This window comes from Pholis gunnellus (assembly GCF_910591455.1).
Source record: "Pholis gunnellus genome assembly, chromosome: 6".
NCBI lineage: Eukaryota > Metazoa > Chordata > Actinopteri > Perciformes > Pholidae > Pholis > Pholis gunnellus.
The window spans coordinates 6,540,303-6,565,868 of record NC_136532.1 but is presented as its reverse complement, the minus strand read 5'-3'; the positions used below and the strand labels follow the sequence as shown (position 1 = coordinate 6,565,868).

General features: G+C 41.5%; 2 protein-coding genes across 3 annotated transcripts; both read left to right on the top strand.

Annotated features, from left to right (window-relative positions):
* Positions 1–595: 595 nt before the first annotated feature.
* On the top strand, positions 596–4,653 carry LOC306697691 (homeobox protein orthopedia B-like; the record flags this gene model as incomplete). 2 transcript variants are annotated; one of them, XM_079161715.1, is made up of 3 exons in its annotated part: positions 596–632; positions 988–1,379; positions 4,156–4,653. In XM_079161715.1, 3 exons carry the CDS (start codon positions 596–598, stop codon positions 4,651–4,653), a joined length of 927 nt encoding a protein of 308 aa, XP_079017841.1. The 2 variants fall into 2 exon arrangements, with proteins under 2 accessions (XP_079017841.1, XP_079017840.1); XM_079161714.1 differs by having other exon boundaries at positions 596–671.
* A 13,186-nt stretch (positions 4,654–17,839) lies between these two features.
* LOC306697937 (corticotropin-releasing factor-binding protein-like) lies at positions 17,840–25,095 on the top strand. The gene is made up of 7 exons (XM_079162043.1): positions 17,840–17,934; positions 18,047–18,134; positions 18,658–18,815; positions 19,972–20,182; positions 21,274–21,428; positions 23,677–23,797; positions 24,531–25,095. The coding sequence occupies exons 1-7, from the start codon at positions 17,854–17,856 to the stop codon at positions 24,683–24,685; spliced, it is 969 nt and encodes a 322-aa protein (XP_079018169.1). The 5' UTR covers positions 17,840–17,853; the 3' UTR covers positions 24,686–25,095.
* Positions 25,096–25,566: the final 471 nt, after the last annotated feature.

Genomic DNA, 25,566 nt, shown 5'->3' with positions numbered 1-25,566 from the left:
CAGTCATTTGAAAGTGAATTATTGAATGAAAACACATTTTCTGCCTCAAATAGCCGGACGCCCTTCTCTCCTTGAGCAAAAGTAAACCAGGTTTTGCATGAGCTCACCTTCCAGCATGCATGTATGTCCACAAACAGGAGTCCCGTCATTGCACAAACTATATGAGATTAAACAAACACATTAAGGTGTCGAACGTGGAATAATTTGAGCATGAAAAGCTAATAAATCAGAGCACGGGAATGGCAGAGGATTGAATTGAATTGTAGAGTTTCGTGCGCGTTCAGGTTTGTGCGCGCGCGTGCCTTCTTGGGTCTGTGTGTATAAAAATAATTTAAAAAAAAGAAAAAAAAAGAGGGGGGAGTCACGTCGCTGACATTTCCAAGCTCCCGCTCTGATTGGCTCTTATTTGAGGAAGCTCACGGGTTCTTTCAACTAATAAGCGCCTCCCCGTCGCTCTAAAGGACATTATAATGCAAGGGACCTCCTTTTTTTAACCACAAACCGAATTTTCGTTCATTTAGACGATATATACTTTTTAAATTGCCCCAAAGTTGTGGGATTTTTTGGAGCGCATTTCACCCTGGAGCGGTACGCGATGCTCTCTCATGCCGACCTCCTGGATGCTCGGCTGGGTGAGTTATCCTCACTGAACTCCGGCCCTAAACTCCAGTGTAAGATTCCAACTTCTTTTTCAACCTTGCGATGTGATAGATAGACTGTGTAGTTAATTGTGTTAACAGCTAAATGCTTTATCGTTGGTGTATGCAATTCTTTACAGTCATTTATCAGGTATGAGGAATGATCTGACAGCAAAGGAAAACAAATACGATTTAAAATTACGACCGAAGCTACATTGAGTTTATTTGTTGTATTCTTTGGATTGATATACGTCTGTTGCCTTTTTTTTCCATGTGACTCTCATTTAAAAATGCAGCGCTGTATCTGCCATGTATTTACTCAAAGCCTCTCTCCTCCTCATCCTCTCAGGGATGAAGGATGCTGCAGAGTTACTCGGACACCGAGAGGCTCTCAAGTGCCGGCTGGGTGGTGGGGTGCCAGACCAGGGGCACCCGGGAGACATGGCCCCTGGTTCGGACTCCGTGGAGGGAACCACCCTCCTGCCGGGGGAAGACATCGCCAACGTGGGATCCAACTCCGCCGGCATGACGGTGAACGGGAAGGAGCAGGAGAAGCAGCAGCAGCAGCCGCAGCAGAGCTCCAGTCAGTCCGCCAGCCAGAAACAGAAGCGGCACAGGACGCGCTTCACGCCGGCGCAGCTCAACGAGCTGGAGCGCAGCTTCGCCAAAACCCACTACCCTGACATCTTCATGAGGGAGGAGCTGGCGCTGAGGATCGGCCTCACTGAGTCCAGAGTTCAGGTAAAGCACTTGCGCAATGTGGATTTTTACAGGACGCAAACACTCGCGTGGTCTATAGCAGGGTGCGGCTTTGGGTCCAGATTTTGATCTCGTGGGGTTTTTTTCAGTACGATACAAATGTCCAACATCGTCCTTTTAAATCCATCCGAAAAGCAATAAGCAAAGTAGGGTGGAGAGTAGAGGAATCAGGACCAACGCTCCCGCCGCGCGCTTGTAGCTAGATAGTTAGGTCACTTCTAAAATGTCCCATAGTTCAGTTATTTGTCACTCGTCCTTTTGCCATACATTTTTTCGGGCTATTGGTTGCAAAGTTCTGAGTGCAAATGCTTGAAAATCAAAGATTGATGCCACTTGTGCAATCGAAGTTACATTACATATAACTTACAGTGCTATGCATCATTAAAGTCATAGAATCATTGAGACATATTTTCTTGTTTAGGTTTAGCACCATATCCTGTATACTAAAATGAAAAAAACACTGTGTTATTTGAAGGGACAACACATTCTCACTCTGTTCGTTGTGTTCTGGTGGTCAAATGAAAGTTGTTTTAGAAAATACAAGCTCAAGCATAATTTGATTTAATTGCTTGATTCAAATATGCCATGATTTGGTCAAAAGGCAAGCTATATGTCATTCTAAGAAGCTGTGCCCCATCTAATATCCGAGTGGCTCTGTCCAAGGTGCTGAAATATTTCTCACTTGCGGATAACGAGCAGAATTCCGGTGCCCATATAGTCAAAAATGTCCAGGTGGCTCTTAAACATTTCAGAAGAATATTGCATTACGTCACTTGTGTTGAAATTGTGAGGGGAAAGTTATTTCTTTATTTATTTAAATTTGCCTAATTTTTGTTTCCTTTTTGTTTCTGTAAACCTGCATATATTGCATAACATTACATCAGTGGTATTTAGGCTTTGGTAATGATTTTTCTTTATATTTGTTTTACCATTACAAATGGGAGTTACCCTGGCCAAAATAATGCCCAATATATTATAGAGAAGATCTTTAAAAATATCTTTCACAAAATATGCTTCCCCTTTTCTTTTACAAAATAAATAGGGTTGGAATGTGTGGCCCATTGTTTGTTTTACCTGGGTTATAGGGATGACATTTATTTATTTTATTTTAAAATGCAAACTTTATTTATTTAGTTTGTATTATTTTGGAAACATAAACCACTTTAAAAGCAATTGAAACTGGCCAAGACATGCAGTGCTTCTAACAAGGCATGCAGGAACGTACAAGGCTCTAATAAACCAAACACATTATCAACCAATTCCAGTCTTATTTATTACAGTGAACGGGTTATTAACCAGTGATGTGAAATTCATGCAAATGATCCCACTGAAAGCAATAAACCCAGTATAACCATTAGTCACCTTAATAATCAATTCTTTATTCTGTGCGGTGCAGGATGCTAACCGCTCGGTGCAGGTCGCCTCCTGCTCGCTGTTGGTAAACATTAGTGCAGGTCGTGCAGGTGCAGCCTTCGGTGGGCGTGTTGGCCCGCGTGCGTGCCTCCACGGCCTCTCCTCTTCAAAATGCTCTATCAGCGACGTCTTAATAGGACTCAAAAATATATTGTACTTTTTTAATAGAATGAGAAATTGCATTTTCTTTCCCCCCTCCGAGTGTAATGGGTTTGGGCGACGTTTCACGGATGGCTGAGCGGAATGAGAGCGAGATTTCACTTTTAATACGCAGGCATCGACTCACGGCCTCGCGCGCACATTAATCACGCCAGAAGATGGTGAAATCTTTATAAACCCAACGGGGGGACGCGCGTTTATTTTTTATTTTTAGCTGCGTACGTGGGTCGTTGTGTTTTGTGGGCTCTCGCGCGTGGGCGTGGTTGAGTGGGTTTTATTTTCCCGTGGATTGTGTACAGTAATGCGCGGCCATTTGTATTTAAGCCCACAGAATATTGAGGGCAATTTACAGTTCATCTGCGTGTAAATAAGATGTTAGAAAGATAAACAGTTCGGCTCAGTGCTGCCGAACACCAGTAATAAAATCCCCCTGTGACGGCTGCGTTTGTATACAACGCGCCTGGAAGCTATTTGATGTACTATGAAAATCACAACCCTGGCCTTTTGTCTGTTTCAGTTCCACCCAAAGCGTCTTAATAACAGAGCCTATTGTGTTTACAGTAGCCGAATGATTGACATTTACAATAGCCTTATTATATATATATATATATACTAATGCATTTAGAACGATTCATACATCTGATATGAATCCCTCAACGTCCTGCCTATTAGGCTAGTGGCAGTGAATATATTCTGATAAGAGGTCCTCAGGCCAATTGCCGATGGTCTACATTTATATCTTGTTCATTTCGTTTGTCCCAGCTCAACACTGAGAGTACAGGGTCCGATTCAGACCAGCTGGTATAGATAATTTGTGTTGAGGACACTATAGCAGGGTGCTGTGAAGGACGCAATCTCCAACCGCCTTTAACGCTAGGTTGCTGTCCCTGCTATTACATAGATTTATATACCCATATATGTATTGTTATATTAAGATGATAAAGACACTAATGTCCTATTAGAGCCTTAAAGTTAGTCTGTGTATGGCGAGATTTTAGGGAGATTATCGTGCGTAAACGGTATTTTTCTCCCATGGTTACACAAACACGTATCCTACTGTAGGAACATGTTTCCAACATCCGCCTTGATGCCCTCATCGCGGTGTAATATAAACAGATACTGCTCCAGACATGTGTTTCTCAGTCTGTCCGTCTGATGGCTCACGGTCGTGTCTCTCTGCTCGCAGGTTTGGTTTCAGAACAGACGCGCCAAATGGAAGAAAAGGAAGAAGACCTCCAATGTTTTCCGCTCCCCGGGGACGCTGCTCCCAACACCGGGCCTGCAACAGTTCTCTGCCGCGGCCGCCATGGAGAACAGCCTATGCTCCTTCCACGCCAACGACTCTCGCTGGGCCACGGGGATGCCGGGGGTCTCCCAGCTGCAGCTCCCGCCGGCCCTGGGTCGCCAGCCGGGCATGCAGTCCCTGTCACAGTGCAGCCTGGGCCCAGGGCCACCAAACTCCATGGGTCTCTCCAACGGCCTTTCCTCCAACGGCTCCGGTCTGCAGTCCCACCTCTACCAGTCGCATTTCCCCGGAATGTCGGCCTCTCTCTCCGGCCCTACGAACGTATCGGGCTCGCCGCAGCTGTGTAATTCCCCGGACAGTGACATGTGGAGAGGGACAAGCATCGCGTCATTGCGGCGCAAAGCGCTGGAGCACACAGTGTCCATGAGTTTCACTTAGTGACTTTTCAAAAAATATCCCGCCGCACTCCTCTTATCCCACCTCCCCTCCCCAGCCCCACCCTGCGGCTCTTTTTTTCTGTTTTTATTCCCGCTATTAGATCAAAACGAGAGAGCGCGCGAGCTAATCAGGCCTGAAATGTGAGAAAATGGAGGCTGTACTTCATCTAGGCATAATGGCAGAAAGAAAAGGACAACACTGATGGACAAATGGAAGAAAACATATGGGTTTATTTATCTTAATTCAAAAGGATTTTATCAACTATTGATGATAAATACTATTGTAATGATCTCTAGAATAAAGGCCCTAATTACTGAGAGCCAAAACAATCGTCGTATTTGCGTTTTCATTGAGTGTGTCTTTATGCACACACGTTATTGTGTTCAGGTGAAGTTGTGTTATGTCAAACGGTTATTTCTAAGATTGGGTATACATTTTGGTAACAGCCTACCACACACGCACCACACTGTAGGTGGGCCTATTGAACTGGGTCTCAGGCATGCACTGTGCATGTGGATTTAAACGCTTGGATAATTTAAGGAGAAAATGATGCCCACTCAGATTGAAGAGGTACTTTTGTGAGGCGACCTGCAGTCTCGTCTGCATGAGAGGGGAGCATAAATCTTAAGAGGAAAAAAAATAACAAACAATGATCTTTCAGTAGGCCTACGCTGTTTTAGGATGTTTTGTGTAGATAAAACATTCTTGCTATGTACCCGCTGGTCTTTTTGTGACATGTTTTAACTTATTGTATGTGCTATTACTTGACACATTTCTTAAATGTTTGATCAAATGCTCCACATTGACGGGTTTGTACCAATTTAAAAATGAACAAACAAATAAAAGTAATTTTCAAGAATGTCAACACAAGAATGATTCATGTCTCCATTAAGTTTAACGAGATATATAATGTCCATTTTGTACAAATCCCTTTAGGCACTTTGTAGCCTGTGGGTGACCCTCAGTACTGACCCACCCTTCCACTCGGTTGTTGATGGTACTCGTAGTTTATTTGGATTGTAGCCAGCAAAAATTTTAATGGGATTTTTACTATATATATATATTTTTGGATGTAATGTTGTTGCGCAAACTTATATTAGTGGTCGTTGCTCAGCGGCCAGTGTCTGAGGTGACTGGGTTAAAGGGTTTATGAAGGGTGACTGGTCCCAGTGTGGCAGACAGGAGCGGTAAAGATGTCAGTGCTGGGATGTGGCGGTCATTGCTGTTAACCATGACGGTCATCCCACTGAGCAGACTGGATGGACTGTAACTAAACAGGAGGAATCACAGTTCTGTGTGTGTGTGTGTGTGTGTGTGTGTGTGTGTGTGTGTGTGTGTGTGCGCGTATATATATATATAGTTTCTATATATAGTTTTTAATTGAAGGCTGAAGTTGGCTGTTATGGTCCTTTGTCGAGAAGTACGTATGAAACAATTGATTAGTTGCAGCAAAACTGAACTTGTTATAATATCCAATATTATTGCAGAAATAGAGGAGATGAAAATACAAGGCCGCCCAGTTCTCATGGGAATGTTACAGAAGGCAACGGGAATTCCACCACATTTCAGCCTGTCAATAAACCTATTAATAGACTTCACCTATCGTCCTGTATCTGGGTCACACTCTGATATCTGCAGGATAATCCTACATTACTGTAGGAGCCACAGCAACAGTACCTTAGTAGGTTCAGTTTCTAAATGTCTATTTGTACATACAGAATCTATAGGCCAAATGGCCACACTTTTGATGTTATTGAAGTGGTTTAATTAGGCTGTCTTCAAATGTTAGTTACATGGACCAACCCAGTATATCTTTCACATTATTATTTATATGGATGTAAGTGCAAATAGAACTACAGAAACACTGAGAGACTGGACCCACCCACACAGAGACTAACTTCAGGTTAAAGTCATTTTTAGAAACTTGAATTACGACAATAAACTTGGAGCAAATCTATGATAAAGAGTTACACCTATAGTGCTCAGAATTGTGCACCTGTGTTTGTCCTATGAGGCATTATCATTAACGTGTTCACTTCAGTCTACTAATGCAGAACAAGCTGTTTATGGGAGGAGCTGTCTCGCACCTGTCAATCAGACCCCTAACAAAGTGATGAGCACAAACCCATTAGGCAAAATATTAATTAGTTGAATAAAGTGAGAGAAGTTGGTCGGGGTGTTTCTGGGACTATATTATAAGGAACAAGTGAAACAAAATGCAGAAAACGTTTTGCAGTTTCACACAACTGTACATTTAGCAGCTCAGTAGGCCTCACAATTAGTGCGTTGGAAACCCAACCACAGCATCCGTAACATGGAAATAGTAAGAATGTCGATTATGTTGCTGAATCAATGGACAAACACATTCCTCAGACATTTATGAATCCAAACTGACACACTGTCATACTGAAGTTGTTAAACAGACACGTTTTCCATTATTTCTGATTCATTATTGCGCCTATAGCTTGTACAGTGTTTTCTACATCACATGCATGTCATAACAAAAAATACAGATAATCCATGTTAAGCAGTTTAACTTTTACACCTTTTGATCATTTGACATTTATTCAAAGTTCCTCATTACTTGCCCATCAATTGTGTAATAAGAGAAACTCACCTTGTTTGCGTTACCTTAATTTCAAATTATCCTGATGTGAGATGTAATGTCTGTAAACCTGGCTCAGAGAGAGGTAAATACAATTTTTCCATTATGAAAGTGAGCGAACCTCACTGTCTGTGTCAAAGATTATAAGTGTCAACTTGAGCCTGAAATCACAGCAGCCCAAATTAATCAGCGTGTTAACCTCGTCTCGTTGTCAGCGCTGAGGCCAATTTACGGTCACGGGATGGTAATTGATGAGATATGGCATTACCATAAGCAGTCCCACTGCCTGTAAACTTATAATTGGAGTTTCTGTAACAATGCAGGGGGGTTAAACAAAGGATTAATCATAATTAACAAAAGTATATTACTTTCCCCATATTAAACAGTTGGTTCCCACCTTTTCTATTAACATAAATTTGTTTGCAGTAATTCACTGAATTATTGAAAATACCAACTCAAGTCAAGACCCTGAAAAAACTATTTATTCCTCTCTGTGCTTTGTGTGTGTGTGTGTGTGTGTGTGTGTGTGTGTGTGTGTGTGTGTGTGTGTGTGTTTGTCACACCCTTTGTTTCTGTTATTCGCAATTAGCTTAAATTAATTGCCTGATGTTTTTCAACATACAATAAAAAAACAGTCATCTGCCAGTGTGCCATGCTGCAGCACAATACAGGATCACACTGTGATTACATTTACAGACTGATACAAAATACAGGATCACGCTGTGATTACATTTACAGACTGATACAAAATACAGGATCACACTGTGATTACATTTACAGACTGATACAAAACACAGGATCACGCTGTGATTACATTTACAGACTGATACAAAACACAGGAAACATTGTATTCATTTACAGAGTGGAAGAATGGCTAATTACAGAAAAGCAAGAAAGCCTTAATTATTAAGAAAGAATTATATTTGTCTGCGTTGAATTTATAGTCAAGTCATAGTGAATGTAAGAAAAAACACCAGCTTATCAATTGTTTATGCTCATGTATGTTCAACCATTTTTAAAGGGCGCTTTTGAACAACCCTCTCAATCTGACATTGATTTTCAAAATAAATGGAAATCTTTTGGGAAACGGAGAGAAAAAGAAAACAAAGGAATGCTATTTGTTCTTCTTTTAATGGCTATTTGTTTCATGATGGCCACCAACTCAAAGTCATTGCTTATTTGTCTCATATTATTCAATTATACACCACCCAGCCCAGTTCTAGCAGCATTATGTATATATATATATATATTTTTGATCAGAATGAATGCAGGTGGCCCACCTTCCCTGCAGAGGCATGTCATTACACATTGCGTGAGAACAGTCGATCAACCGTTATAACCACAGCCAAAGTGACTGCTGCTCCACCCATCCAGGCTGGAGATGTGTGTGAGAGAGAGTGTGTGTTTGTGTGTGTGTGTGTGTGTGTTCTGGTAGATCTAGCTCTCATGTGTGGCTCAGCCCACCAGATCCAGCCCCGCGCTGACTACTACTGTGTCCTGGGCCGCAGTAACAGATGTGAAATCACATTACCCAAACGCTGCAATTAGTCTCACTCGCTCGCGGGTTAATGAGTTTGTGGAAATGTGCGACCCATTCCTCATTAGGTAATTTCTCATGCACTGATGAGAGAGGGGGGAGAGAGAGAGAGAGAGAGAGAGAGAGAGAGAGAGAGATGATGTGGGTATAGCATATAGCGGGTATGGGAATGGCACAGAGTGTCCTGCACCACATACTGTAAAGCACAATGCAGCTGGACAGGTTTAGGGGGAGTTTAATTCCAGCCCTTTTTTTTGTCTGAGGATGCTATGTGAAGTGAATGAAAAACAAAACAAAATCCATCGTTTACACTGTCATGTCCTCTAGTTGCATCCAAGAGTTCAGTAGCGGGGATGCAGCTTTGTAAAGCAGCTCTTATCGCCTGTTGGGGTTACATCACTCTCGCTCATTACGGACATGGCGATGCTTATTTTCTTGCTGCGAGGCCACAGAGTCTGCCGGTGAATAGACAGCCCGGGGCAAAGCTCTGTCAGGACACAATGGACGACAACAAAGGAACTAATTAGCAATCAATTACCGACGTGTTTCTGCCCTGCACCTTTTATCTGGTTAGAGTGTAGAGCAGGTTACCACTCAGCATGTCCCATTCACACACACACACACACACACACACACACACACACACACACACACACACCAGCTGCTGCCTGTGTGTTTGCAGCAAACGTGTGTTTTAAGAATTTGGATCATTGCAGTGATGTGGTAGCTAAGTGATATGTGGTTTAATGCAGGAAAATGTCTCTAAAAGGTGAAACATCATACAATTAATCCAATTTAGACCTTCAGAGGTATAGGTTGCTTTCCACTGGGTCTGCGTAGAGTGCAGAAAGAAAGCTGTTCATCAGCCTCATCTGTGACAAATCAGTCCCTCCGTTGTGTCTCGTTGCGTCTGTTCATTGATGTGATCACTCATATAGTTGTTGTTTTTTTTGCATTAAAAAGATTTTTTTCAATCCAAGCTCCTCATTGAAAACCAAGTAGATATTTAGTGTTATAGCCCAATTTGGGCGTGTGCGTTGCTCATTTCAGCGTCTCCCTCTCCACTGTCGTGTTACACGCACACACGCACACACACACGCACACGTACAATCACGTGCACACACGCGCACACGCGCAGTGACATCTGGGGAGGAAAGTGTGCTGCGAGGAGGCTGCGAGTGCCTCTCGTGATAACAACTCTGCATCTCAACAACCTGCATCCATCATCATCAACGCTAACATCTGCTCTGAGCCTCAGCCTTAAATCTCTTTCCACCCCTCCCAAGCCCTTACCTCCCTCTGCTCCTCACCCACTCGTTCTCACTCTCTCCTTTTTCTTCTTCCTGCTTCTCTTCTGTCCATCTTTCTCCCACGAGAAGCCACCGTTTTTTTTTACTTAACCACTCTGCTCCATCTGCTTTGACTCTCATCCAAATCCCCTCATCTGCAGAATATGTGTGGATGTCTTTCTTTTTTTCTTCTTCTTTCAACCACCCTTAAAATCAATATTTAATGATGATGTTATCAGTGCTTTTATGTGTAATTTAGCCAGAGTGTCAGTATGAATGAGACACTGTCAGCTTTATGGCGTCGGGCATTTGTTTTCTGTTAATGGGTGCTCCTGGTGGTACACAAACCAAAACCCAGTGGACATCTGATGGATTTGTTTCATTCGTGTTCATGCATGCATTCATAGCATGCATGTATACAGTACATGTCTGCCTACAAACACACACACACACACACACACACACACACACACACACACAATCTGAAAAGTATAAAATGTTGCAAATGAATGCCACTCTTTGATGTGACATTTCTTCCTTTATTGTACCAGAATGAGACAATGAATGAGGCACTGAATGTGACGGGTGTCGTCTCCCTTTGGCTCGATCTTATCACGCAATCAATCAAAGCAACTGTTTGTTTTTCAAAAACAGACTGCGTCTCCTGATTTTTTGACATTTTCCTGTAGCCGAGACAATTACTTCAGCTCTGGGAGCCAACATTGTTGAGAGGCAATAATCATGATAGTTTTTCTCAGTCATTTTTCTCCCAATAACAAGCCATTTTTAATCCAATTAGGAGTGCTAACGTGAGAGGCATAATACCACGGCCCCTGGGACAGATGAGAGAATATGCAGGACATTTATCCCGACAGTCAATATTGGATTTCTCACTAAGCAGCTGTGCCTGCTCTCTCTGACATTCTCCACCTCTGCACAGTGATCCGTCCTGATTAAACAGGCTTTTCTACTTTATCAACATTCATTACATGACCCGGTCATGCATGGCCACGGAAACCAGCGGCAGCAAAGTTACATGCTTCACGTTGGGGTTTTCCTACTTCTCTCCTTCCTCGAATTCAACTGTTCCGTGAAAGATGATACATCACATGGCACTTAGATGGTGTTTTCTATGAGCAGATAGGTGTGTTGTGGTATTCCCCAAAAACTTTCCTCACCCAGACTGACAGGCTAAATGTCTTTTTGCATGTTACACCTGAATGCAGGTGGCTGAACTAGTTTTGTATTACCAAACTGTTGGCTACTATATATCCAACAGTTGTTCTTCTATATTTCCTGCTTTGAAAGCCCTTATTATGATTTAATTTTAAGCTTGGACAGGTCAAATTTCTGCACACAGTTCTTGTTTTATTCAGTTCAGTCACCTCTGCTAAGATGCAGAAAATATGCTTTAGTGTGCAGCACTTCAGGATAAGAGAGCAGCAAAGAGCTTTCAGTGCTTTGATGCCAACAGCAGCTAGACATTGCCACCTTCTGGTGACTGTCTAGAGGATCACAGTGCTGTGCGAAAATGTTTTTTTATTCATTCATACCATTATTTATTTATTTAAAAAAAATCTAGACAGATGGTCAATAGATCTTTTTTTTTTTTTATCTCATCTCTGTAACACTTAATGAAATATGTCTGTTAACTCTACCGAGAATCATACAATTATTGTTCCATCAAAACACAGCTAATAAAACGCAGAAAATGCATGAAAAAGAGGGCTGCTGTTTATAGCTGATTGCAGTCGATACATTTATACAGTGCACTGAATCATTGTCATTGAGCGCATTGATTGTGCTGACTAATCAATGTTTATTAGGCTGGATAAGACTGGCCGGACCACAGCGGAGGCTGAGTGATGAAGGAACACATTTACTGAGTGTCAAAGGCCCACCCACCTGCGCTGAGCAGACATGTTGCAGAGTTCGAGGGGACTTCAAACTCTATGTTTCGTGGACAACATACGGTTTATACATGTACAAGATCAATCAGACGTTAGGAAAAGGAAACATATTTGGCCGTTATTCAAGGACATTTGAGTATCAAATACAGTAGGACAGTCCTAGGTCCCCGATAAGGATGCAGCGTTAGAGAGTGGAATACTACAGTATTATCCAGGCCTCGGCCAAACTGGGTACTTGCAATTGGCCAAGAATGAGATCATTGTGAACAAATGGGAAGGGTTTTTAAAGTCAATACTGAAAAATGCATTGCATTAGTCCTAATGTTGCGTCTGCCAGTGGCCTCTTTGACAGTATTTCTCTGTTTTCTTTTGGCACAGGTGCACCCATCCTTCCGGCATCAGGAAGCCACTGACACTGACATGGATAAATGCATCAGACAGGAGCCCCCAGATGCAATGAGGCAGTTGGATACTGTGCTGTTTTTGTACCGGTAATTGGAGACGGTCACCGCCTGCAGCTGAAGGAAATGTTTTCAAGAGCTGAAAGGCCACCGTCTGACGTATGGGAGCCTCCTGAGACTTTGTAAGGAAGTGGAAGTGGTCCTAAACTCAGCAGGTACCCTATTATACATCACACTGTTGCAGGTTTGTCCTCATTTATATCTCTCTAGTTATCTTCTGACCTCTCATGACTAACCAGTGCATGACAACAACAAAAAAGCAACAAAAAAAACACAGTGCCACTCTCATATGAATTGTTTATTTGACAGGACAAATACAAGAGAGGATGTTAGAGAGCATCTCTTCATAGTTTCAACTCATTTCAACTTTGTCTTTAAGGATCAGGCTTGAGTGAGTTGGTAATGAGTGAGGACAAAACACATTATGATAGACTCTAGTTGGATAAACAATTATAAATGTAATGTGATGACTGTTGTCCAACTATTTCCTCATCCAACAAACCTAACAAGATTGGAATTCTTTTTTCAACACTAGCAGCCCTTTAGCTAGATTTTGGGGCCACTACAGTCTCATCGCGCCAGTCAGTCTGATTGCGTTTTCCTTGAGAAAAGAGGTCCCTTGATGCTCCAGAACAATTATTCCACAGTGTGCTCAGTAATTATACTATTATGTAGAATTATTCTTATCATCTGCATGCGCCATCAATCATCGCTGCACAATTTGTAAGTGTGTTTGCTGCTTTGCAAATGCCAAAGCTCTTTCCAGTGTGTACAATCCCCCAGCAGCATCAGCATACACCTCGAACCATATCGATATATTCTTAGTGATTCACAGAATCATGCTTTGTCCAGTGACCTTGCTCATAATTAGTTGATACTGGAAAGTGTGTGTTAGACATTTAACAATATTTACACTCTAGAGAATAAGTGCATTTATGAAGGTTTATATCCTGTTATTTGCCACCTTAATATACAGTAAGTCCAGCACTGGCCCATGAATGTTTTGTTTTATCCCGACTACAAAATGTGTTAGATAAAAGACTTTAAAAGCAGACCAAACAAACAGGCCAGCATCAGATGGGAGTCACCAGGCCTCCCCTGAAGAACTCCACTGGAAGGTAATTAAAGGAAGAGTGTGTTATCCATCGCTCCTCATTAATGCACTTTGAATTAACCACTTTCAGGGGAGAGGAATGGGGAGGAGGGGACCAGGGAGAAAATCCATGCAGACTTTAAAGTAATCTCTCTCTGTCAGGTCGGTCCAAACGGGGAGGGTCGGCTCATTACGGCCCCCGCAGGAGATGAATGGGTCAGTCAGACAGTAGAGCCGGTGCTGGACCGCCGCGTTGACCGACAGATCCCCACAAGAAGTGTGCGTGTGTGTGTGTGTGTGTGTCTGAGTGTGTGTCTGTGTGTGTGTGTGAGGGGCCACACACAATGAGCCACAAGGCAAAAACACTTAGCTACATGTGCTATCTTTGCCAGGGAGCAGGTGTGCAGTAGGAGGTTGCATGCTGGGAATCGGGGAAGGGTTAAGATGCTAATGTCTGGAATCAACAATCACTGTGGTTTAACTTTGACCACATGGAGGGGTGATGGTCACATCTGGCCAGCTGAGGCAACCATCACAGACACAGTGGGCACTCTAAAATCACACTACCTAAGATTTCACGAGCTGCTTCTGTCTTTCATTTTATGCATTTTCAAGAATATATTTAAATACGGTTCTTGATTGTCACTTGCAATTGCATTGAAAGTAAACTTTATTTCATGCATATCTTGCATTTTTATAAACCCCATACAGCCCCCCCCCCCAAATAAATAAAATAATATATATATATATATACCTGTTCCAACATTTGCCAGCAGATGGTGTTGCAGTCCTTTGTATTGAGGCAGAGGCAGCTGACACTTGAATTGATTTGAAGAGTGAGGACATGAAGCTTTCTGAATTAATCATCATATTATAATTTCATAATTTCATTCAACATCAGAGCAGGAACATTTGCCAACTCTTCTCTACCAAACTAAATTCACTGATTCTGACAGCTGATTTAATATGTATGTGTTTGTCCGTGTTTTCATGTCAAATACGGCATTACATGCTTTTTGTGCTGTCACATTTCACACGTCATGTAATTGTGTGTTTAATTTGAACCACCACTCTTGCATTTCCTTTTTAAATCCTAATTTCTGTGTATGTGGTGGTAATATGGGATGAGAGTAGGTTAGATACAATTATACTACATTACATTAGATTAGAAGATCAACTCTGTGAATAGACGAGCATAATGCAAATTGATATAACTGTTCATCATTCAGAGCAGTTAAATGAGACTGTGGGTTTTTGCTTGTTAATTAAAATCCATTGATTCATTTAATAAATTGAATTTAAACAATTACAGTATGAATCACAGCACCACATCACACACATCGCAGCATTTGTGTGGAATTTGTGTGGAATACACACACCATCTACTGTTTTGCTAAGATTTTCCGTTTCCTTAGCTGTCATTCACATTAGCGAAGCGAGACCCTGGCTAATAGGTTCAGACATCTTCTCTAAGGACTGCTTATTATCACTGACCACTGGCTTTTAAATGAAAGTAATACACCTTGAATAGGTCATCAGCGTTGTAAGGCTGAGGGGCTGTTAGACCAAATGTTATTCATTATGTTCTTTTTTTTCTTCTTCTTTTTCTTTTTCGTCCGGTGTGGCATTACAGACCTTCATCACTATGAGAAAATGTCAGCCATCATTAGCTTAAAAGAACTGCCGGCCAGAGTTTCACACAGAGTCTCTCTTTATTTCAGATGAATGAGAGTAAGTGTGGGCTGAAGTATGAACGCTGGCGGGATGGTCGTCATCTCTTACATTACATCTGAGTCTGACCTTTCACAAAGGCAGCATGGACAGAAACGATTAGTCTCATCTAAATTAATTTGCCATGTCACTACAAACCAGATTGCATCACAGCTTCTCTCTCTCTCTCTCTCGCTCTCTCTCTCTCTCTCTCTCTCTCTGTTTTTCTCTTTTTCTTTTTGCTATATATATATATTCTGGACCTTTTTGTTCTTCGTGTTCTCCATAGTTTGCTTTTGTGAAAGAAAGTCTTCAATACTGTGCTTTTGAATACAGCTGTGTGTTTTTTGGCTTTCTGTTTGGGTCTCACAAGCAGAAAAATACCCAAGCGGAGCATCATGGTCAAGTATCAACTAAAGATGTGGCCATATTGTGAATATCTCTCCGAACAGACATGCAGGGAAAGACACAAGAACCATGCACTAACAATCAGTCTCTGATGAAATAATGGAAACACCAGAAGTATATCATCAAATTCTTCAAACATATCATCTGGTCTGATTACGTGATTATCTATGTTATCAACCAACTGATTACAGAATGGATTTTCTAACTAGAAATACTCTTGGAAGTTACCGATTTTTTTTGTTGATCAGCTTTTGCTGCCACTGTATCAATCTAGTTGTTCTTCTTGAAAGAGAGATCACAAAAAAGTGTTTTATGATTCCTCTTTTAAGATACAGCTCCATGTGTGTATCAGTGGAGAGAGATTGAGTGGAGTTGAGAAGTTGAGAAAAACAATATATACAAGGTTACTTTATTGTCATTGTACAACAGGTTTGCGCAGCAAAATGCACTTTGTGGTCCCATTTGGCTACATAAAAACACAAAAATACAACAAAACTTAACTATACTATATGTGGAGGATGAATTTAGAGTCTCACAAGAAGCTGCTTTGGTGGTACAGCAGCTGTTACTTCTGTAACGCTTGCTAGATAGTATGAGGGTGAACAGGCAGTTGTCTTTTAATATCCTTTGGGGTCTTTGCAGGCACCTCTTGTCACCAATTTCACTGATGGTCAGTAGATGGGTACCAATGATGTTCTGGTGATTTAATCACCCGCTGTAGAGCCCTCCTGTACTGGGCAGTACACATCCCATGCCAGTTTGTAATGTTTCTAGTCAGGATGCTTTCTATTGCTCCCATGTAAACGTTTACAAAACTTTGCCATTCAAATTTTGCCTTCTTAAGTTTCCTTTAAAAAAACAGGATCGGGAGCTTTTTTCACCTGGATGGAGATGTGTGATGACCCAACTCAGTCTCACACAAATACGTCAAATGGTCACAACCTGTGAACAACACATTATGTAGTAGTGGGAACGAAATGTGTTTCAATTCTGTGTCAGCAGCACAAGAAAAATGCCAAGAAGAATGTTGGACGTACAAATTAAAGACATCCACATGACTGCAAAGGACAGAGTGACGTAGTATTAAACAGTGAGAAAGACTAAGTGGACATCAAACAAACAGGACTTTCAACCATGAGATCAGTTTGTGTCCCAAAGTGTCGTTGTGAAGTGACTCATTCATCAAATGTACGTTTTTCCTTAACCTAACAATGTGGTTTTGTTGCTTAAACCCTAACGTTCACTTGAAAGTCGTGCTGAGCAACGCGAAAAGAAGTAAATATGAAAAATGAATGTCCATGTTCACGGATCAATAGATACTATTTTGTGACTATTTCCCAAACTGCCATGAGACTGCTGGATGACCATGTTTGGTTGTTTGTGATGCTGATTCCCAGGAAGCCTACAGATGTTAGACCTGTACCTCACAGGCCGTTGAAGCTGGCTTCTCTGACCTTTCGACCACCGCTGCCAAATGACCCCTCACTGGCTTCCCACTCACAATCATTGCACGGTGCTTTATTTTGAATGCCTGAGCTCCTGCTGTTAGGAACTGAACCCAGGCCATTGCGAGGTATACACTCATATGTGTCCCAAGCATTCATTCCCTTATAAGAAGATGTCAAATTAATATTTTAACCCAATATTAGATTGATACAGAGACAATACAGATTGATCCAACGGAGAACGTGCATGTAAATTAGCCAATACGGTTTATGTTCGTCTGGCCAAATGTTAAAAGGTGTTCTATAAATACGTAACATGAAAATAATTATTTATAAGATGTGAAATATGTTGCACACCTGCAATTTGTTTTTTGTGTGTTTGGATTTTTTTAAATCTCAAAATGAGTTGCGTTATCTTCCTTTCTGTCTCAATAAAGTGCCATCATAATGTAATAACTGCACCGCACAATGAAACGGCCTATAAGCAATATTATGTAATTGCAATTTGCCTGGTTGACATTCTGGCTTTTGAATGACGTGATTAATTCCCACAGAGCCGAGCTAATGTAGGAATACTGGTAAGAATTCCACGCGATTAAAATGACTCTTATGTGCGCACGATTCAGTGTGTGTGAGTGACCCTCCGATGTTGGCCTGCCTGCCTGTCTGTGCTGCTATAAAAGCCGCCACCTCTCACACAGCGCCGTTATTTCCCCCCTACAGCTTCAGGAAACACTTCAGCATGTCGGTGGCTCTGCGCACACAGCTGTTCCTCTTTCTGATCTCCCTCTCATCAAGGACGGGGCTTACTCGCTACATTGAGGTAAGGCTTTTTTTTTTTTTTTGTCATTGCTGATCAATAATTCCTGAAAGTTTCTGCGAGAACAGCTGCAAAAGTCAAATTCTGACGTCCATTTCCGTTATGCTTTATTCAGGACAACGAAGCCGCGGATGGATTATACTCTCTGCTCAGTTTGGACCAGAAAAGAGAATCAGAGGATTTTATTTTCCGCCGAACTCTCAGTAAGTGCTGCAGTAAACAATGGCTTCAATTCAGTAGATGATTATGCTTACCGACTTGGCAAACAACAAGTGAACCGTTTACGTAATTAAAAGTATGCTAAGTGATGGATTTAAAACAATCAGTGCAGAGATGTTCATTGCAGTTCTAGTGTCCAGGCAGTTCACTGCAGAGCACATTTTTATTACTCAATCAATCGATTGATCACTTAATTGATCCATCCCCATGCAGTAATATAGGACATCCATGTAGTATTTGGATGTAGTAAATACACAGAGCAAAATTTTAGAAATGTGAGAAATCATTTTTGAGTAGTTTATTTCCACCAGAATTAAATAAATTAATAATTTTGGCACCAACTCACCCAGAGCCATTTGAGCTCTACCGTTGAGCTCTTGACCAATCCTTGAAGATCACATAAAATCCTTCATGTTTAATGGTGGTGGTCAACAGATAAGTGTTGTGTGAATCTCTTCTGTCATTGTGAAAAAGTAATGTGTGTGTGTGTGTGTGTGTGCTTTGTAGGATGTTTGGACATGCTGGCCACTGATGGCTACTTCACCTTCGTGGCGTCTCAACCACAGCTGGCCTGTGCTGCCTTCATCATCGCTGAGCCCAGTGAGGTCATCAGCCTGGAGCTGTCTGATGTCAACATCGACTGCAGCGCCGGAGACTTCATCAAGGTTGGCTCCACTCACCAAAAATAACACCCACGCATCGCCCCCAAACCCTCTGTGAGTGGAAGACAGGAAGTGCAGGGCTTTGCAATTCAAACTTTTGAATTTCTTTTTCATCTTCTCCTGTTTGATTAAAATGGTGCCAAGCAGCGTTAAGGCGGCGTTTTAAGAGGCCAAACACCCCACTGGATCCTCTGTGCATTGGTCACATTACTCAGAGCATGTGTGGGAAGGCTTTAGTTGTGCAGCCAAGCCTGCCAGTCACACTGCAGAGTCATTTCATGTGGGCCAAAGTGGTAAAAGGCATGGCAGGAATAAACTTTTATCACACGGACTGAGGTTACAGGCAGGGTCGACCGGCACAGATCAGTCCCTTTATAGCAGGAAAAAGATGCTAAACAACCAAACAGCACACATCTTCATTTTTTAACACACTATCTGCATATATTTAATTCTATGATCCCTGTTGGATTATAGTTGTAATGAAATATAATTCATGACACATGATCAGTGTAGACGCTGTGCCGAAAACTGTATTGGACTAATAGCCGCCTAAAATTAAGTTGCCTTTTTAACTTAATCTAGATTAGCTAAGATATTTTCTTGCTGTTCAAAGACTACTGTTAAATTAAGTCAATAAGGATTTGCATATGTATAGCTATATTTATATCGCTTTACACTACATGCCAGTATTCACACACATTCATATACTGAAGACAGAAAACTGCTCATCGAGAGCAGTACTAATGTTCTTTCACACACACACACACACACACACACACACACACACACACACACACACACACACACACACACACACACACAGACATCGATGGCACAGCCTTCATTCAGTATCTTGCCCAAGGACACTTCGACATGCGCCCTGGAGGAGCCGGGGATCAAACCGCTAATCTTGCAATTAGTGGACAACCTGCTCTACCTCTGTAGCCACAGCCCCCCCCCCCCCCCCCCCCCCCCCACACACACACACACACACACACACCTCAATAGAAAACACAAAGACACTATCGGACACTATCTATCAACTCATTCAGTAAAATGTACATGCTCAGTTTCTTATTTTTGCAAGCCAGCAAACGTTCATCTTGAGCTGTACACATTCTCCAGGGGAAGTGCAGAAACCATGATTTTCTTCCTCCAGATGTTTGACGGCTGGGTCCTGAAGGGAGAGAAGTTCCCCAGCAGGCAGGACCACCAGCTCCCTCTACATCAGCGCTACACGGACTACTGCTCCTCCGCAGCACCGGGAGCCACCAGCCGCTCCTCTCAGAACGTCGCCATGATCTTCTTTCGCATTCACAGCCCCAACAGTGGCTTCACCCTCGCTGTCAGGAAGCTACACAACCCCTTCCGTGAGTACTGCTGCGCCTCCTTGAAAACACTCGACGGCTAAAAAGCTAAATAAGCAGACACAACATCCAGAAAAACTAAATTGTAAACAAAAAAATCAGAGAGAAAAAGAAAAACACGAGCTCCAAGGCCTTGCATTTAAATCAGATTTGTGTTGTTTACTTTTATATGTGTTTTTACAAAGAGGACTAGGCTGGTGACTTGTGTGCACGCATGTGTGCTCTTCCTGGACATTTGCGCCTGGTCGAGCATTAATCAAGGCCGAGAGCGACAGAAAGAGATTGAATGAGAGGCATGCACCTGTTTTCCAGCTGCTCGACAAACACGGTGTTAGCGCTGTGTCAAGCAACATAACAATCACAGCGTGGCCGCGAGACAAGGACGGACAAAGAAAGAGCACTGACACACAAAAAAGGGAGTTTGAATGGATTATCTGTAGGGAAACGGCATAAATCTCAGGCCAATGTGTGAGGAAGCATTTATATATTGACCACTAACTGCAGCCGCCCACAATTCTGGTCCTTTGTTTTATCCGATCCCAAGTCTCTGCTGTGTCTCACGAGTCGAATAAATAAAAAACATTTCACCTGAAGTTTTACAAAAAATTTGAAATAGTATTTATATTCAGTCTGCTCCTTTGTATGTGAGGGACAGTTACCAACCTAAAAATGTAACAGATGAAACACACAACAGTTAAAAGTCATCAATCTAATCTTCAAATGTCATGGAACAAATAACACTTCACCACGAAAATGTTTCTAAAAGAACAACATGTCCGCAGGAGTAAACTGTTCCGACTCCCGTCGGTGCCTGTCTAGTCTACCGTATTGTTATCAATTCAAATGTCGTTATTTTCTTATCTTTGTCATCAGAACTGTAATTGGATTTCCATGCTCAGACCTAATTGTGTCCCCTCCCCGCAGTCAGCCTTGATCATGTCCAATTTATGACATGAGGTGTCAGTAATGAGTTTCTCTCCGTGTGTGTGTGTGTGTGTGTGTGTGTGTGTGTGTGTGTGTGTGTGTGTGTGTGTGTGTGTGTGTGTGTGTGTGTGTGTGTGTGTGTGTGTGTGTGTGTGTGTGTGTGTGTGTAGCCTGTAACATCATGTCTCAGAGTCCAGAGGGCAGCTTCACCATGGTGATGCAACACCAGCGCAGGAACTGCAGCTTCTCCATCATCTACCCCGTGGAGATCCGACTGACAGATCTGAGCCTTGGGCAGGCCAAAAGCAATGAAGTCAGCCCAAAGGTGAGACACACACACACAAACACCCTTATGCATTTTGAATACTGTATTTTTATTTTATTTATTGATGTAAGTTTTAACTATATAATCCTAATCTTAAAGGAATAGTTCAACATATTTGGATATATGCTTATCTGCTTTCTTGCTGAGAACTGGGGATCAGCACCATCTGTCTGTTAAATATGGAGCTCCAGCAAGGAGACAGTTTGCATAGTTTAGCTCACAGACTGGAAACAGAGGAAAAACAGCCTTCAATTGTCCAAATGTAACAAAATCTGCCTTCTGGCTCCAGCTATTTATTTCATGTTACCATAGGGACATGAGACCTCAGGTATCGTAAGTGAAAAACATCAGCTGTGAACTTCTACAAATATCGGACAGCTTTGGAGAGTCGTCCAAAACCACCAGACCCACCCTGGTGTTGGAGTGATTCTGTGGTCAGCTGCTGTTGGCAATCTTAACAGGCGCAACAAAGTCTTATTGTACTTCCATGTCGAGAGGATTAGGCAAAGTGAAAACACCTGTGTGTGTGCACGTTAGCTCGGAGCTTCACTCAGCTGCTCTCACGAGCAAAACCGGCCATGAGACGTCGATTCTGACTGGTTATAATGTGGAAAAGAAAAGTACTTGCTTTGGCGTGTCGAATTTGCAGCTACCCTCTGCTTTAAGGTGCTTTCTTGCAGCTCTTTGTTGAGCTGCAAGTATTCACTAAACGGGTTCAAAGCTAGTTAAGAAATCCAAAAGTGATAAACACCACATGGAACCCAAATCTCTTAAAGTTAGAGAAGGACAGAGATTGTGTAAACCGTGTTGATGTAAGACTGAACAAAACAAAATGACTCGTGAAGATGTTGGCAGCTGATCTGAAGCCGTCCTCCGGACTGTTGAAAAAGCAAACGCAGTACTGCAAAGTACTGCATTTGCTGGGCCAAATATAATAATCTGACCTACCCACTCAAGTGTTGTGGAAAGCCCAAAGCGTTTCAACTTCCAAGATCATTTGTATGAACACTTTAACATGCAAACAAAACTGTCTACAATCACATTTTATGTAACAAGTATGGGATAAAAGACGAGGATAAGGATAGAAAATATAATGGACCTGGGATTGAAACTTGAGGTAACCTTAAACTTTATAGCGTTTATTATGAACAGAATCTGTTGAAACTGCATATGTGATAGTTAGATTGAACTCTCTATTAGCAGTATTCCTAATTATTTCTCGAATCAATACCACACGGACTGACAGTGTGCCGACCAAGCCGGAATTAAAGGTACTCTCTGGATTTTTGTAACAAGTATATTTGTCTAAATTGCAGGTCAAAGTATCTTGTGACACTTAATATAAGACACAATCACTTAACAAGTGTCTTTTAGTGAAATATAAAGACTTGGTTTCAGACAATTCATCTTGAACATCTTATTCAGTGAAAAAATACTTCTCAAGCATTTCAGGCTTTTGATGACACACATACGAATGAGATGTAGTTTTCCCAGCTAATTTCATGATCTCTTTTGTGTCTTGAATGGCGTAAATATCACATCTTATTTCAAGAATATTTATTTGTTCCATTGGCAGATTTTCGTTTCACTTATTACAAGTGAAAACACCTCATTTACCTTTTTTCTTTTAAATAAAAAAATGTATATTTGAAGCAGCCGTTTATTTCAAGTGTCAAGTCAGTATTTCTTACCAACACATTGAGTTGTGACAAATGTACTGAATGCTTTTTTATGCATTTTTTATGCGCTGGCGACAGCCATGGACGGAGGAGTTATATACGTCTGTCTGTCTATTCTCTTGAATGCAATATCTCAGTAACGCCTAGAGGAAAATTCGGCACAAACATCCACTTGGACATAACGATGAACTGATTAGAATTTAGTGGTCAAAGGTCACTATGAAAGTGTTTGTCTATAACTCAGTAATTAATATGCAAATTATAACAATTTCACATGTATGTCTAATAGGATATTATGATGAAGTGATGACATTTTGGACTGACATGGATGAAAACTGCAAATTGACAGGTTGGGCATTCTAGTCTTCTTTATTACTTCCTTATTATTATTATAACTAATTTAATTACTTGCATGTGCTAGTGTACACAAGATACAATCAAAACCTGAACCTGCTCATCAACACATCAAAACCACAAGGTACCTTTAACATGGCACTTTATTATGCCGACTTAATAAAGGAACTGCTGCTTAAGAACCAGAATATTTTGTTGTTTACTTCTTTTTACAGAGACAGGTGGGGGCGGGCTGTTCGGGGTCAGGTGACTATGTGGAGCTGCTAGGGGGCAATGGGGTGGACACCTCTATGATGTTCCCCTTGGCTGACCTCTGTTTCTCCCTCACTGGGCTCGGTGAGTCTGAGCCCCTTCTGTTTCCCTCCAATGTGAATCTGTGATTTTCATTGTAACAGCAGGAAATCAGACTTCTTGTACAGGACAAGGACTATACTACTCTACACTATACTCCGAGCCTAGCCTCACTATTGTTTAGTTTAGCTAATATTTTTTGCACATTTCTTTAACACAGTTTGGTACATTTCACCATGTGTATTGACAAACACATTCAAATTTAATTCCAGCAACGTGTTTTGATCGCGCACTTCAAAACACTGTCCACCGCAGTGTAACAGCAGCAGGGTCCTCTCTTGGTGAGGGCAGTACAGAATGTGCTTCCAATAATAGACATTCTGACAGATGCAGATTAGTCCTTCAAAAATAAGAAAATAAAAGATCATCCCTCAAATTATATTTTACAGCTTGATTTTTACCAGATTTTTATATTAGAAAAATAAAGAACAATACATTCTCATAGCTTCTGGAAAAAAAATCCACGACTTTTATAAATACATTCATAGAGTATAATCAAGGATCTTTTATTAACAGTAGAATGAGCATTTCATACATTTTAAAATTACAATATGTAATGTACTATACTTTATTATACTGTCTTTATTGATTTACCATGATCTCGAACAATGACACATATACACTTGTCATAACCAGGCTAAGAAAGGCCGGCTAGAGAACAAGACTGCTCTGTATTTAGTCCAGTGTAAAGTATCTGTTTTTCTCTTCGGCCCTTCAGCCCAGATGAAGATTGGTTGTGATAACTCGGTGGTGAGGCTGGTGTCCAGTGGGAACTATATCAACCGCGTTTCCTTCCAGTACCGACTGCTGGAGCAACGTGAGCTCCCCAAGACCCGAGAGAATGCTCTGGATAACTTCTGCTCTGTGGAATGAGATCACACACATACTGCACACACACACACACACACACACACACACACACACACACACACACACACACACACACACACACACACACACACACACACACAGACACGCACTTATGAACATGCACACACACAACAACACAATCGTCCATCACTCTGTAAATACAGCAGTTTGACTGGTGCCGTCAACACATATCTTATATTGTTTTGCCAAATGTTTTATTTCATGTCCTAATATTGTTCGCTTTGATCATAGAATATTTATTTGAACTGAATCAAATATACGGAAGATGGTGGATTTAATTGTTTTCTGATTAGTTTGTTATATTTCTTGGCGAGAGCATTCATGCATTCATTTCAAACCTTCCCTCTGTTCTCAGTTTATATCGATTTCAGTATTCTTTGGGAGGTTTTACATTCTCTGCTTTCTGTTGTGTTTATAATGCTTTGACAATTCAAAAATAAATATGACTTGCATGATGAAGCACATTTGTTAATGTTCCACTTTTGTGAGTCACTCTGTCTCTATGAGCTTCTCTTCCATTGCATTATAGAACAACATGCTCACTTGGTGTTTGTTTTACTAGTATGATTCTGCAGCATTTTACCCAGAACCACAGATCTGAAAATGTTGTGCTTTTAACGTTTATTTATCAGGAAGGAGATTTTTTTTTTTTTATAGCAAAACTGTATCACATTTACATACCAATGAGTTTAGCTTTTTTAGCAAAGCTGGCGACACCACTTTGGTCCTGACTGAAACATCTCAACAAGTATTAGATTGGCATGATATTTTCTACAGATATGTGCACCCAGAGGATAAACTTTGATGACTTTGGTGACTCTTCCTCTAGCACCACCATGACCTTTGTGGTTTTAAGTAAAATA

Bases quoted from the DNA above. Each gene is read 5' to 3' on its own strand.
- LOC306697937 (XM_079162043.1), top strand. From the start codon at position 17,854: ATGTCGGTGGCTCTGCGCACACAGCTGTTCCTCTTTCTGATCTCCCTC. The intron at 18,816-19,971 runs GTTGGCTCCACT...TTCTTCCTCCAG, and splicing joins GCGCCGGAGACTTCATCAAG to ATGTTTGACGGCTGGGTCCT. The intron at 23,798-24,530 runs GTGAGTCTGAGC...TCGGCCCTTCAG, and splicing joins TTTCTCCCTCACTGGGCTCG to CCCAGATGAAGATTGGTTGT.